The following is a 16554-nucleotide window of genomic DNA, read 5'->3' on the forward strand; positions in this document are numbered from 1 at the left end:
CTGCTCACGCCAAACAAGTTGATACTTTAAATGAGACATTCAGGATAGAAACGGGTACATGAAACCGACGCCACTCTCAAATCTATATAAAGCAACGGGTTTTGTAGAACCCGTATTGTAGATGCAATATTCCCGCTTCTAACAAGAATAATCAATGCATGTCTTCTGTTAGAGTATTTTCCTAATCCTTGGAAAGTATCTAACATAATCATGATCCCTAAACCAGGGAAACCCACTACTAGCGCTGAATCCTATAGACCAATCTCGCTTCTAAATACTCTAGGCAAGGTCTACGAGAGGCTCCTAAAGGAAAGGCTCGTAGAACACCTAGATAGCCACAATATCTTACCAAGTTTCCAATTTGGATTCAGAGCTAGTCATTCCACACGAAATGCATTGATAGAAGCAACAACTTTCACTTCTCAAGCTATGAATGAGCGCGGCAAACTAGCAATCGGCATCTTTTGGATGTCCAGAAGGCTTTCGATCAAGTCTGGCATGCTGGACTTATCGAAAAACTACACCGTGCTGCTGTGCCCATTCCTTTCTTGAGAATAATAAATTCCTATCTAACTGCTCGTACTGTTTGGGTAAAAGTTGCAAATCACATCTCAGAATCATTCACACCTCAAGCAGGAGTGCCACAAGGTTCCGTAATTGCGCCTATATTATACACAGTCTATAACAGCGACCTTCCTAGCCCTATAAATCCTACAGAAAGTATCTTGCTATTCGCCGATGACACAGCCCTAATCACCACTGGCCCACCTCTCCGTAAGAGGGGGGAAAGCTCGGTATTCGACAAAGCAAAAGCACAGCTAGACAGAACTGTCGAATGGTGCAACAGATGGAGAGTGACCCTAAACCCAGCTAAAACCCAACTAATTCTATTCAGAAACCCTAAAAACAACGCTGTTCCCCTGGAGCAAAATAACCACATTAGACTCAATGGTGAAAGGCTCGTTTTCGCCCCGTCTGTTACCTATTTGGGTGTCGAATTATCCAAGACACTCAATTGGGATAGAGACGTTAAAAACACTCTAAACAGAGTAAGGAACAGAGCCAATCTACTGAAGTGTCTAATGGGAAGAGGGGGTACAAGTAGGGCCACCCTCCTTCACACTTACAAAACCTATGTTAGACCGCTAATCGAATACAGGGCTGTCCTTTACTCTACACTAAGTCCGAAGCATATGCACTCGGTCTTAGCCACGGAGAGAAAAATCCTGAGAAGGATAATGGGCGTGGGGTTCGACTACCCATCGGCAGAAATCCACCAACTAGCTAATATCCCCTCAATTCAGGATAGAATTAGTAACCTTAGCAAAAGATACGTCCTAAGAACTATTAATGGTAATAACATCAGAGCTAAGGAGGCCTTAAAAACCAGAGTAGACCGCAGAGGACAAATGCTCACCAGGAACCCAGCAACAAAAGTTCCCTTCCCGCCTGCTAAACTTCTAAACTTGGCAGGTAACGAAATTCCTGATGAGTATTGGAACGTCCTAGAAACAATACCCCTATTTTATCGTAGATAATAAGAAGTCTACACTCCCAATGCTGAATCCAAGAGCCTTTCCTAAAATAATGATAAAACGAACTTGTGTCTAGTAGCAGCACAGCACAAAAAAAAAACCACGAGAATGTAAATGGCATATCATACCACTCTAGAAAAAACCCCAGTCCACTCGTCTGGACAACTAACCAACCTGTCAACCATAAAATTCGCACCCAAGACGCTTAATACTTCTAAAACTCCCCCCGCAAAAAAGGGGGGAATCTGCCCTTGAAGAGGCTGCAAAAGCCTAAACGAGGTTATCAACATGGACTAAGTAGAACCCTAAACACTCAGAGGTGTTGCATAGCACATAGAGGTTAAGCGACTAGAATCAAGAAAAAGCTTTCTTGGAACAGTGTATGATGAACGTTCCAAATATTTTCCTCTTTCCCTGGTTCAATGGACCGGCCAATCTCTACACTTTAAAACGTGAAAAAGTATGAATAGGATAAGAATCAGGGTCGCACCAGTAAAATAAAACATGACAACATGCGAGAAAATAGACCAAGATGATATAAACTGAGGCTGTGGAGAAATACAAAATATGGAACATCTAACATACAGAAACTGTCCTCATCGGTGTACTGTCGAAGATTTGTGGCTCGTCAACAAACAAAGATGGAACCGACGTAGCCCGATACTGAGCCGAAATTATACGAATGGCATAGTCGAACACGATAAATAGTCCAGAAAGCCATTGCGCATCCGCTAGGAAAAATATTCTGATTCGGATTTTTTGCACAATCTTACTCAAAAAGGACTCCTTTTAACAAATTTGCATGTTGCCAGGCCCAAAAGTGGGTCAAAAATTTTTTAAATGTTTTTTTTTTTTTTGTTTTTTTCCTAAAATTTTTTTTTTTGCATGGAACAAAGTTTTTTTTAGATTTGTTGGATCATTCCAAACAGAAAAGGTATTTAATGACCATTTTTGGCCATTTTTAACCCTCAAAAACTATGTGAAAAATTGAAAATTTAAATGTTGCCAAGGTAGGTAGATATTCTCTAAACATCGATTGATGAAATCTCGAAGAGTTTTTTGCAATACAATGTTTAAATCTCCTTTGTTTTTTAATTGCTAATCAAGCGTGCGCGACAGTATTTTACACCGACAGTATGGTGCAAATGAAAGGAATAAATTCGTTATTTCGTAAACCGGCGACTTTAAGGAAAAATTCAGAAACAGGTCGATTTTTATTTTTAAGTTATGATATTGCGACATATATGGTATACTAGTGACGTCATCCATCTAGGCGAGATGCCGTAATCGATGATTTTTTAAATTAGAATAGGGGTCGTGTGCTAGCTCATTTGAAAGGTTCTTCAATTCTCTATTTAGTAATATAAACAATAATATAATTATTTATACAGGGTGTCCTTCTACTTCCTTTTTTGTCAAATAATTTATTTTATAAAAATTTTTTGGACACCCTGTATAAATAATTATGTAAATGTTTACATTACTGAATAAAGAATTGAAGAACCTTTCAAATGAGCTACCACACTACCCCTATTCTCATTTAAAAAAATCATCGATTACGTCATCACGCCCAGACGGATGACGTCACTAGTATACCATATACGCCACAATATCATAACTCAAAATAAAAATCGACCTGTTTCGGGTTTTTTTCTTAAAGTCGCCGGTTTACGAAATAACGAATTTATTCCTTTCATTTGCACCATACTGTATATACATGCAACGGTGAAAAATAGTGTCGCGCACGCGTGACTAGAAATTAAAAAACAAAGGAGTTTTGAATACTGTATTCCAAAAAATTCTTCGGAATTTCATCAATCGATGTTTAAAGAATATCTACTTACCTTGGCAACATTCAAATTTTAAGTTTTTCACATAGTTTTTAAAGGTTAAAAATGCCCGATTTCGCAATTTTTCAATTTTTATTCGCTTGTATCATCGGTATACTGCAAAAACTCACCAAGTCAAATTTTGTCTGTTTTGAGTTAACTTGAATAAGTCACTAAGAAGCGTTGTTAGTTTTACCAGAAAAATTGATCAAGTCGTTTAAACGTAATACAACCGTCAAACAAAACTCGTCTATAATGACTATGTGCATAAGACAATTTTTTGTTACATACAAAACTGACTAAGTCAACTTATAGTCCAAGTAATGAAGCTTAAAATAGGACAAAACCTCGCAATTTTTACAGAATGGATCGATTTGCTTGAAAATTTGAGAATAAGTAGTGGATAGTCCAAGGATCAAAATCTATATGATGCCAAAAGGCGCTTTTACCATGGGGATGGTTGCCACCCCATGTCGGGGGTGAAATTTTTTATTATATTTTGACCGCAAAAGTTGGTAAAAACATTCATTCTAAGCAAAAAATGTTCTATACATTTTTTTGATAAAATTAATAGTTTTCTATTTATTCGCTATCGAAAGTGTTAGTTTTATATTAAAAAAATTAATGTTTTTAATCAGTTTTCTTCAAATAACTCAAAAAGTTTTTGTTTTATCAAAACAACTTTGCTTAACAAAAATGTACCTTTTGAAAAAATCAACAAAACCGTTTTTTTTTTTAATTTTCTTTAAGATCAAAAGTAATCGAGCTATACTTTATTATATGTTAGCTCTTCTTCGGCAAATGCTAAATATTGTAGTTTCAAAGTCAAAAGACGGGAAAACTATGCACTTTTCGAGGATCACTTGTTTAAACTAATTTGAAGTATTTAATATATCTATCTTCAGAAATAAAAAGAAAGTCTTTAGCTCAAAAATTAGGTGGCTTAGAATGAAAAGAATGTCAGACCCTATATTTTTCAGCGAAAAAGTGATCGAAAGCAAACCCCTAATCAACACCCTGATTAAAATTAGTCATTGACCTTATTTCGTCTTCTTTACTTATGTATTATTAATAGGTTCTGGAAGTTTAACTGGCTTTAGAATGATTAGTTTTTAAAAAAATGGAGTCAAAAGCAAATATCGAATTTTTGAAGTTTGGTAAAAAATTCCCTTTTCTTCAGAATATAAAGATTATCATCAGAGATACAAAAAAATATTTAAATATAAAATTGTAGCTTATTTAATTCCCAAGAACGTGGTTTGCAAAAATTTTATCTGCGGTAAAAATTGAGTGAGCTATTGACAATTAAATCTTGTAATAACATGCAAAAATCACATTTACCAACCCTTTCAGAGTCACCACTTTTTGCGACTGAGGATTTTAAAAGGATTTGGTATTAATAGTCTTATAGATATTGTAAAAGCCTACAAAATTATTTTTTAACAAACTTTCTAAGATAAAAATTAAAAAAGTTACGGTTAAAAAATCAATATATTTTTTTCAAAAAAAAAAAAGAAATCCAATTGGAAGCATAATAATGTAAGTTAGCTTTGCTTTTAGCCATTGGCCTTATTAATTCTTCTTTATTTATGTATTATTAATAGATTTTAAAAGTTTGACTGGCATAGAATGATTAGTTTTTAAAAAACTAGAGTTAAAAGCTAATAACGACTTTTTGTAGTTTGGTAAAAAATGCCATTTTCTTCAAAATAGAAAGATTAGCATCAGATATACGAAAAAATGTTTTTATGTGAAATTGTAGGTTATTTAATTCCCAAGAAATTGTTTTGAAAACATTTTTTCTACGGCAAAAATTGAGTGAATGGTAAATGAGTATATATCGAAAAACATTGATTTTTTCTATATAAAACTAACACTTTCGATAGCGAATAAATCGAAAAGCATTAATTTTATCAAAAAAATGTATAGAACATTTTTTGCTTAGAATGAATGTTTTTATCAACTTTTGCAGTCAAAATTTAATAAAAAATTTCCACCCCTAAGATGGGGTGGCAACCGACCCCATGGTAAAAGCGCCTTTCGGCATTATATAGATTTTGATCCTTGAACTATCCACTACTTATTCTCAAATTTTCAAGCAAATCGATCCATTCTGTAAAAATTGCGAGGTGAAATGCTTCGGTTCCTGGACTATTAGTCATTTTTGACTGTCAGCAGATTGGACTGGTCCGTTTATTGCGCATCGTTAGTTTATGATTCAGAACTGTTTAGACTTTAAAAAGAGTACGAATATTTTATACTGTAACAGTAAAATTTATAAAGTATATTGCAAATACCACCCTCAGATGTGTCACAACTATACTATTCTTTTAAATTGGGTGTTTACAATTTTACAATATATGAAGCGGCATCTCCAAATAATGCTCAATGTTATACTTGTACAGAGATTAATGGTCAACGTGGAAGCTCTGAAATTGGAATAGCATTGATCAAGTGGATAAAAACTCGGCAATCACATTATCAAAAGGCATCACAGAGATCAGTATACAGGGTGTTTCATTAATAATTGTCCATATAGTAACTGGAGAAACTTTAGCATAAAATATGAAGATTTAAGCTAAAACACTTAAATAAAATGTGTTTCGTTACTGAGTTACAGGGTGTTTCATGTAAAAATTTAAAAACTATTTTTGCCCAGAATTTTAAAACTATTCGACGTATCCCTTTCATACTTGGCAGGAAGTATAGGTACTGTACAAACTTCTAAATTATGTTAAACAAACGTTTCTGGCTATTACCAGAGGCGTACGACGGGGGAAAGTGAATGGTTGACCCTTTTCAAATTCTACGCCACTGGCCTAATTGCTATTTTAGTTCAATTTTTGGATTCTCCAATACTTTCTTTAAAAATAATATAGCCTTCATTCGTAACGATAAAGTAATTAATTTTCGAGATATTTGAAGTTAAAAATGAAACGACACGGTTATTTTGATTAATGTATTGTGTCGCTTCATGTTTAATTTCAAATATCTCGAAAACTAATAATTTTATCGTTACGAATGAAGAGTATATTATTTACATAAAAAGTATTGGAAAATCAAAAAATTACACTAAAATAGCAATTTCGTCAGTGGCGTAGAATTTGGGAAGGGTCAACCAGCCACTATCCCCTGTCGCACGCCTCTGGTAGTAGCTAGAAACGTTTATTTATCTTAATTTAGTAGGGTGTACAGTACCTACACTTTCTGCCAAGTATGATAAGGAAACGCCAAATAGTTTTGAAGTACTGGGTACAAATAATTTTTAAATTTTAATCATATTGCAAATTAATCAAAATAACTGTGCCGTTTCATATTTAACTTCAAATATCTCGAAAATTAATAACTTTATCGTTACCAATGAAGAGTATATTATGTACGTAGAAAGTATTGAAGAAATTAAAAATGGCACTAAAATAGTAATTCCTACAGTGGCGTAGAATTTGAGAAGGGTCAACCAGTCACTATCCCCTGTCGTACGCCTCTGGTAGCAGCTATAAACGTTTGTTTATCATAATTTAGTAGGGTGTATAGTAGTCGCACTTTCTGCCAAGTATGAAAAGGATGCGTCGAATAGTTTTAAGATGCTGAGCAAAAATAATTTTTAAATTTTTAGACAAAACACCCTGTAACTCAGTAAGGAACCACATTTTATTTAAGCGTTTTAGGTTAAATCTTCGTATTTTGTGCTAAGGTTTCTCCAGTTACTATATGAACAATTATTAATGAAACACCCTGTATATTCTGACTTATCAGAGATTTTTATATTCGTTCATTGCCGCATTAATTTGTATGTTGTTGTAACACCCACATTAAGATTTTGCAGCATAATTTTATGGAGAAAGATATTCATACATGGAGGTAAACTCAATGCACATTGCCATATAGTCTGTTAATAAAAATGTTGCCATTTTTACAATGAACGATCTGTTGAATGTTTTCAAGCTAGCCCGTTCTACAAGACGCAACAAAATGAGCGGTGCCTGCCGAGTTGAAGAATTACGGTTTTAAGACTTTTTCGATCTTACGCACAGATGTTCTTAAAAAACAGAGACTAAGATTAAAATGGAAACAAAATATCGTGATTTAAATTAAAAGTTATGCGTTACTCTTAGAGTATGTGGCAAAGTCAGACCAGCTGTTATTCCTAGGAACATTCCAATGCTATACAAAATACTTTTGTCTATACCAGAGCAAAATAAAAACAGCCTCCTTGCGTAGAAACAAAATAATTTCGCAAGAGTTCCATGAGTGATATAAATCGATTCCAATAGTCAAAAAAAGTTTTCATACCATAACCAGTTTCTTCTGAAAGCGACGACACAGAAACTGATTAGATTTTAATTTTTTTTATGTATAGACCCATAGTTAATAAATATAATTTCCTAATTCGGTGTCGCTTATATTGACCAAGTCAAATTTCTAATTTTTTTCGACAACAAAAAGTGACCAAGTTCAATTTTTTTTAATTGTTCAAAGTCCACCATGTTTAAATATCGTGGTTAAAAACTAAAGTTTCTAATACACAGGATATCAAAATTGCAGTCATAAATAGCTAATATCCGATTGTATAAACAACTTTCAGGTTAAAGTTTAATTTCTCGAAAACAGTAATTTTTGATAAAAAAGGATCAAGACAGGTTTTGTTTATATTTGATTCAGAGTTAGACCACCATCTCCATGTAGCTATTTCAGCATCCTTATGCCTCATCGGTGAAGCTCAGAAGTCTCAACTCTGAAGGAAATACAAACAATTCTGCCAATTTAAGGCAAACCATCGCAATGCAATGAACCCACCTCTGAGACGCAATTCAGCGACATCTCTCGTATTACGAGGAAAACAACGAAAAGCCCCAGATGCAAAGTTTACTACCTTTTAAACAATTAGAATAATTGAAATAAAAATATAATAAACAATATTTTAAATCCAAGACTTTTCGTTAATAAACTGCTTTCTGGCTGCATCCCATATTTCTGGATTTTACAATATATAATCACAAGAGAAGACGAAAGTAGGAGAAAGCAAATAGAGGACGCTTAGGCCACGCATTTACCTTCTCTTCGTTAAGGAAAAGGACCGAAAGACAGTTTCTAAATATTCAAACTGAGTAAAAATGAAAAAGATAAAAAAGGATCAAGGCAGGTTTTGTTTATATTTGATTCAGAGAAAAGTCTTGGATTTAAAATATTGTATATTATATTTTTATTTCAATTATTCTAATTGTTTAAAAGGTAGTAAACTTTGCATCTGGGGCTTTTCGTTGTTTTCCTCGTAATACGAGAGATGTCGCTGAACTGCGTCTCAGAGGTGGGTTCATTGCTTTGCGATGATTTGCCTTAAATTGGAAGAACTGTTAGTAATTTTTGACTTGGTCAGTTTTTGCAGTATGCCGACGATATGTCAAAAACTATCAACTTTAGAGAAAAGTCACTAAAGACCTTTTCTGTTTGGAATGATCCAAAAAACCTAAAAAAACTTTTCTCCATGCAAAAAAAAATAATTTTAGGAAAAAAACAAAAAAAAACATTTAAAAAATTTTGGACCCAATTTTGGTCCTGGCAACATGCAAATTTGTTAAAAGGGGTCCTTTTTGAGTAAGATTGTGTAAAAAATCTGAATCGGAATATTTTTCCTAGCGGATGCGCAGTGACTTTCTGGACTAAAAGTAAAGTAAGTACAAGAATAGGATACGTACCATTTTCAAATTGATCTAATCTGGCAATAAAGTAGGCGATCTCTCTAAAGAGAAATTCATTATCAAATAGCTCATCTTTTATAAAAGGATTATTTGGATCTACCACACGTTCAGCAATAATCAGCGGATCTGCTACTAAAGCACCTTGTTCCAATTTTCTCTCCCTAGTTTCTAATGTTGATAATAATAATTGTAACATGGTATTTCACATATCAAAAAAATAATACAAAAATAAAACTCTCCCTTGCTCCCATAAACTACAAAAATAAATATTTTACAATGACATTGAAGTTAACTTTAAAATGTCAGTTTGATTTACATATTTATTCTTCTTCTTTCACGTTTTATTGGCTTGCATACTTGTGCGTGTGAGATAAGAGTACATTTGGTTTTACTTTACATATTTATTCTACAGGGTGATTGATTAGTAGGGTAAAGCTCAATAGCTCCGCTATTGTAATAGATAGCAATAAAACTTAATAACAAAAATTTTAGCCACCTTTGAGATTCACATTACAAAATTAGTTAGAATGTTGCTGGGTGTTTGATAACACAGTGGTAGACCAAACTTATGTTTTTTTTTAAATGGAACACCCTATATTTTATTTTAAATTCGCAATCCTGTTAACTTCACCATCACAAAAATATAAAGGTTTGTAATGTTATACAGGGTATTTACAAAGTTATAACCAATTTTATATGAATATAAGTAAAATAACAATGGTTTATTAATGCCATATTTTTTAACGTATTGTCAAAATTTTCAAGAATGGTCGATATTGCAATTTTTCTTTATATCAAATACAGGGTGAGTCAGAACGCAAGTACATTATTTTCTCAGTAATTTTAAATGGAACACCTTGTATTTTATATCACTATTGAAAAGTACCATTACCTTACTTTAATGTTTAGATAACATTCCCTATGTCTAAATTTATTAGTTTTCGAGATATTTTCATTTTTCAATGGACCAGTAGCGTGGCCACCCAAATCACCAGAATTTAATAAACTGGACTGATTTTTTTGGGGTTACGTTAATAATGAAGTTTTATAAAATACCTCCAACAACAAGGGATGAGATGAAAAATAGAATACAAAGTGAATTTCGATGTGTTAATTTACAAATCGACTCATTCAGAGAAGACTGTACTAACTCATTTTTTTAAGTTTTCGAATAAAGCAAGATAAAGTTTTGATTAATGCAAAAAATCAGGGGTTGTTATTTTCTAAATTGTTTTTATATTTATCCATTGTGTTTACCACATTGTTCTATTTGTGCTTTTGAACGATATGGTTTTTGAATGAGTTAGTACAGTATTCGCTGGAAAAAATCGAGAAAATCCTGGATAGTACATCCTGGATACTTATTTATACTTATAAAATGCACCTTCTATTCACATGCATTAATTTTATCTAATAGAAATTTATACGCTGCACAACTTTTAAAACGTAAACAATGTTGTTCATGTAGGCGTATTTTACTTAACCTTAAAATGCGAAAACTATACTAACTCACGAGACAATGACGATTCCGTTCGGAATGCCGAGGAAGACTATACTAACTTTGATTGAGATAGCTTATTACCTATCTCAGATAGGAGATAGGATAGTTTTCGTGGGATAATGTAAAGATATATAAGTTAGTACAATATCGAAGTGCAAAATTGGTTGCCTAAACGTAAACAAATTAACATAGAACTTTGTTCGGTGAAAGGCATCACGGTTATCTAATTTGTCAGGGGTGTAACTCAAAAACGCCAAAAATTGAGTTAGTACAGTATTCGTTGGCTGCGTCGAAATGCTCCGTAGAGTAAGTAGCTCATTCAATGATCGTTTTTAGGCGTACATAAATGTGTTAGGAGATAATTTTGAACACCTTATGTAATTAAATATTAAAAATATTTTATTAAAAGTAGCTTCTGATTTTGTTAAACATGTTTTTTTGCAAAATGTATTACTGATAAATTATGTTTCGTTCTTTATTTGTTACATTGTTACATTTACATACAAAAGTAGTGTTTAATTGTCTTCACAAATTATTACTAATTTTCTTTGTTTATTTGTTGCATTTACATAAAAAGATAGTTTTTAATTGTTTCAAAAATGTTGCATGTAGTGGTTGTGTTTTTCTTTGTAAAATGTATTACTGATAAATTATTTTTATTTCTTTATTTGCTACATACAGTGTTACATTGATTACCGGATTGATAATCGGTAATCTTCAATTGTCAATTCAGTCATGGTTTACTTAAAATTTAGATAAATTTAAACATCTAAAATAATTTGCTCTGAAAAATGAAAATATCTCGAAAACTAATAAATTTGGGCATAGAAAATGATATATAAAAATTAAAGTACGTTAATATTACTTTTCAATAATGATATAAAATACAGGGTGTTCGATTTAACATTACTGAGAAAATAATGTACTTGCGTTTTGACTGACCCTGTATTTGATATAAAGAAAATTAGCAATATCAATAATTCTTAAAAGTTTTGACAATAAATAAAAAATATGGTATTAATAAACCATTGCTGTTGTGCTTATTTTTATTTATACAGGGAGTTGAACTTGTTACGATTTTAATACAAAGTTGGTTATAACTTTGTAAATACCCTGTATAACATTACAAATATTTATATTTTTGTGATAAAGAAGTTAACAGGATTTCGAATGTAAAATAAAATATAGGGTGTTCCATTTAAAAAAAAACAAAAGTTAGGTCTGCCACTGTGTTATCGAACAACCTGTAACATTCTAACTAATTTTGTAATGTGAAGCTCAAAGGTGGCTAAAATTTTTGTTATTAACTTTTATTGCTATCTATTACTATAGCGGAGCTATTGAGCTCTACCCTACTAATCAATCACCCTGTATATTGAAATCCAAGCTAGTTTAAGTCAAAATAATAATAAAAAAGGATTGTAGGGAGTTGGTATTTGTATACAAGATACCTTTATACAGTATGTTGCATATCTACGGAATAAACTCATTATTTTACAAAGAGACGACCTTTTAAAAAATATATTTTTTTTTTTAATTTTGAATGGCCGTCAATTGTTATATCTGTGGGGTCAAAGGTCTCCTAATTGACTTTGCAATGACCAAATTATTGAAATAGTTATTTCTACAGGATTGACCAAAAGTGTTGATTTATTAATACAATTATGTAACTAATAATAAATTTTTATGTTCGATACTCACCTGAGAAACAGCAGACATTGGGATATATTAAGCGTCTCTTTGCAAAAGCCAATGAAGTCGACTTTACTAAGTAACAAGACATTTACTCAACACAAGTACTACACATTACACTATAACCTGACTGCCACTGGCTGAATGATTAATATCTATGTCATTTTTTACAAAAAGTATTATGTTTATATGGGATTTAGCTACAATTATTGGGGGACTGAAAAATACATTTTCAATTAACTAATGTTTTGACGTCTCATTGTCCGCTCTGGAAATCGTTCTCGAAAAAGAAAATTATTCTGAAAAATTATGGGAAGATTTTATAATCTCTGTTTCATATTTCTCTGTACCCATAGAATTAATAGTATTTTTACATAAATCATAAAAATTATCAATTATTTACAAGTTATTGAACAATTAAGTGTAAGTGGTCCACTCTCATGTTTGCTAACAAAATGATCCTAAAAATACCGTGAAAAACCTTTCCAAAAATTGTTTAACCTTCGGAGTACGGAGATTATTTGACTTACTTAGATTACGAAGATGGGTCAAGCGTGACCCATTCTCATTTTATTTATAAGGATGTTTTAAATAGTCAGTATTATTAAACAGTATCTTTAATTCAACAAAAAACAAAAAAAATCCCAAATTATTGTATTTAAATTTTTTAAGATGGTTACTCATGGGCATATTCTAGTTCGCTCGGGCGGCCAGATTTTAATACCTTACAGAAAACGGGCATAGATAAATTTGCTCCGGCCATATATTTGAATACAGTGGAACCTCGATAAGTCGGATTAATCGAGACTGCGGCCGATCCGAGTTATCGAAAATCCGAGTTAACCGGAGAATATAGTAAAAATTAATAAAACACGGTATACTTACAGATAAACTCCATTATAATTGCAAAAACATGAAGTACATAAAATATGCACAATATGTACATCTAAATTAAGTACAGTTGTATACAGTATTGTTTATTTCTTGGTAAAAAACTTGGTCAAAGTGAAAAAATGTTTGTTTTGTCTGATGAAAATCGGTTCGGGTTAGGCGGACTTCCGGTTATCGGAGGCCGACTTATCGGGGTTCCACTGTACGTATACCCGTAAACAGAGACGGCTGCGATTTACGTGTACCTACAAACATATTGAAAATATTCTTCGAAATCCGAAGACCGGGTCAGGACTGACCCGGCATCATAGATGTTACGTAGAGGAAAAACTGTAATTTGCATGTTCACGAATTATATACGAAAAAATAGATTGAAACAAATAAGTAGAACTTACGATCAATCGGATTTGTAAAAAAATTATTTCATAAAATATTAAGAAATAACTGAATTTCGGGTCACGCTTGACCCAGTCTTCGTACTCCGAAGGTTAAACAATATGCATAATTAATTAAATATTAAATTGGAAAAATATATATTCTTCAAAAAACATAAAATATTCAGAGCAAGGAGTATATACAGATTAAAAAAAGAAACGTCAAAATCCATCAACCAGAACCTGACGTATTGCTCGAGCTTTACCTCGAACCTACATCTAGGTCGAGTTTGAAGTTATTATTTCATTTTTTGAGTTCGCGGATTTTAATGTTATCCCTCCGTGACTCCAAGCTACCCGAATTTGAGCTACGTATTTTGAAAATTTGTAGACGATTCTGTACGTAGAAAATATTTGCAAACTTTGTACATTAAAACTTCAGTCCTTGATATTTAAAATGCCGCTCATTACGTTTTTTAATTTTTATAAACAAACAAGCTATCATTTGTTTTAAATAACTTATTTGGTCCTTAATTATCGTAGGACAAATTTTATTTTATTTATGTAAAAATTCCTTGTTTTAGAGTATTTCGAGACTTTAGATAAAAATCTAAACTGTTTAATTGTTTTTAAAATTTTTTGCTCAATGAGAAATCCAATGAAATCAATTAATTTGTGGTCATCTGATTGAATACAACCAATAAAACCAACATTATACTGAAAACAGATCCCATGGGCTGTTTTCACTCAATCATGTAGCTATGGATACCTACATTTCGTTTCATTTTGATTTTGACATTTCAAATATTCAATATTTTAAAATGTCACGATTTGGTTGTAATACTGATGAGAATATTAATGAAATTATTATTAATTTTATATCAGCAAAAAATTTTCTATCCGAATAACCCTCGAACATTGATAAGTGCTCAAAAATTTTTTAACAACTTTCTCAAGCTTGTTGCTTACAAGCAACAGACCTCCGCCTACGGCGTCGGTCTGCTTCCAAGCAACAAGCTTTCGAAATCTGTTATAAAATTTTTTCGAACAATTATCAATGTCCTTGGGTTATTACTACTGAAAACAATATTGGAAAAAATGTTTGTAGTAGGTACTAACATTTATAGAAAATTAGGTATTCTTAGGTTTTTCACAGTTGCCTAAATAACTAATTAATAAATCAACATTCAAAAATAGCTATTTTAAAACTTTAAACGAGTTTTATCAAGTAAATAGAGAGTTATTGCCAACGCCTTTTAAGTCGGCCTGTAATAAAAGATCCTTTATTTTGACATATAAGCATGCGCAGTATTGCGTCTTTTATTTTTGTCCTTTAATAAAGTACAGGCGGCCTGTATTTAAGGAAAATTAGAAGACACCCTTCTTTTAATAAAAGTTCCTTTATTTTGACATAACGTGTCAAAAATGTGAAGAAAGGTCTAACTTCACTTGAGGCGTATAAATGCAAAACTCGCTTTTTGCAAAAAATACCAAATATGACTTGACTGTAGTTTAAAATTCATTCACCAACGTACATTTAGAAAAACTTACCAAATATTTGCAAAACTGTCTCCTTACTGGCTATTTTGTGACGAAAAAATCAGAGAAATATGCAAAGCTCTCTTTTTATAACGTTAAAGAAACATTTTTATTGATTATCTCACAAGAGTATAGAATCCATAAGGCGAGTTTTGCTTTTACACGCCTCACTTGTATTTTGAATTTATCTTGTCTTGTCCCTTTTTTCTTTGGATTAATAATTTATGTATTGTGCGATTGATATTTGATTAAACTTTCATCATTAAAGTTGTGTGTTGGGTTTTATTTATTAAAAAGAACTCTAAGTACTATTCTCAGATATAGATTATTGATGTTTTGACCCAAACGAATATAAAAAAGAACATTTTATTGAAGCTTGAGTTATTACAAAAAGTTGTAAAAAGGAATATATAATGTAAATAATTTTAAAGTGTTACTAATTACAATGATCAGACATAGAATATCATTAATTCATTTATTAAAGTCAATATATTTTTCATTTTTGTATAGAAATAAATATTTATTATAGATATAAGAGGTTATTTCAATAAATTTTAATGAAGGTTAGGATTTGTTAAAATTCTAGATTCAAAATAGAGTTCAATTCAACAGATATATAACAACAGGTTAACAAAATAAAACAAAGTTTCAAGTATGTATTTATTTTTGAAAATTTAATCTTTTATAGATTAGAAACTATAAAATTTTTAATCAAAAGTATTAATACACTTTTATTTTCATATCATCTTCTTTTGGTTCCTACCCGTTTCAAATCGTATTGCAAATCATATTAGCAATCATAACCTTCCTAGCTGCGATTTGAAACAGTTCCATTGATATTATCCCTCTACCGGGTTTTCACTTAACTTTGACTGTACCTTTCAATATGTACTGCAGCAGGGAGTAATGGTGCTGATTTCTTATATGTGTCCTAGATACTGCAGTTTTATGAGTTTAATGGTAAACACAATGTCTAATTCCTTCTTCATTCCTCCTAGAACCCCCTTGTTCGTGATCCATTCCATGCCATCATTATTTGTTTATTTAAACACTGATAAAAAAATTAATAAAAAAACACCATAAAGCTTAATTCTTCTATTATATTTTTGTCTATCGGGAAGTTTATCTGACAGATTAGATATTAGAGGCCTTTTCATTTCCAGATAACTAATTATTGGGAAGTTTATATAACAGTATCCTTGGTACACTACAATTAGACCGAAAAGCACTTTACCGAAACCTCACTAGACCGAACAGCATTAGACCGAAATGGTACATACATTGAAAAATATTGCAGTAAATAATTATGCTAAGATTTTGAATATCTGTCTTTCTGTTTAATGTATTTTTTTTGTATTATTTTATATATAGACTGTGTACAGTCTGGTATAAAATAATTTTCATCCGTTAAACAAATTAGTGGAGGTAAAAATAAATTAAGGGTAGAGTGACGTTAACACCATTTTAACTGTTTCTAATAACCATCCAAATAAC

The 16554-nt window shown here is 31.8% G+C and overlaps 1 protein-coding gene across 2 annotated transcripts in view; it reads right to left on the bottom strand.

Moving 5' to 3' along the window:
- LOC114326408 (outer dynein arm-docking complex subunit 4-like) overlaps positions 1 to 9355 on the bottom strand; it is a 135405-nt gene extending 126050 nt beyond the window's left edge. For both annotated transcript variants that reach the window (XM_050649871.1, XM_050649872.1), the window contains exon 1: positions 9061 to 9355. In XM_050649871.1, the coding sequence (XP_050505828.1) occupies positions 9061 to 9259 (199 nt within the window). In that variant the 5' untranslated portion in view covers positions 9260 to 9355. The remainder of the gene's footprint in view (positions 1 to 9060) is intronic.
- Between the last annotated feature and the right edge of the window lie 7199 nt (positions 9356 to 16554).

The sequence above is a fragment of the Diabrotica virgifera genome, chromosome 4 (assembly GCF_917563875.1).
Source record: "Diabrotica virgifera virgifera chromosome 4, PGI_DIABVI_V3a".
Lineage (NCBI taxonomy): Eukaryota > Metazoa > Arthropoda > Insecta > Coleoptera > Chrysomelidae > Diabrotica > Diabrotica virgifera.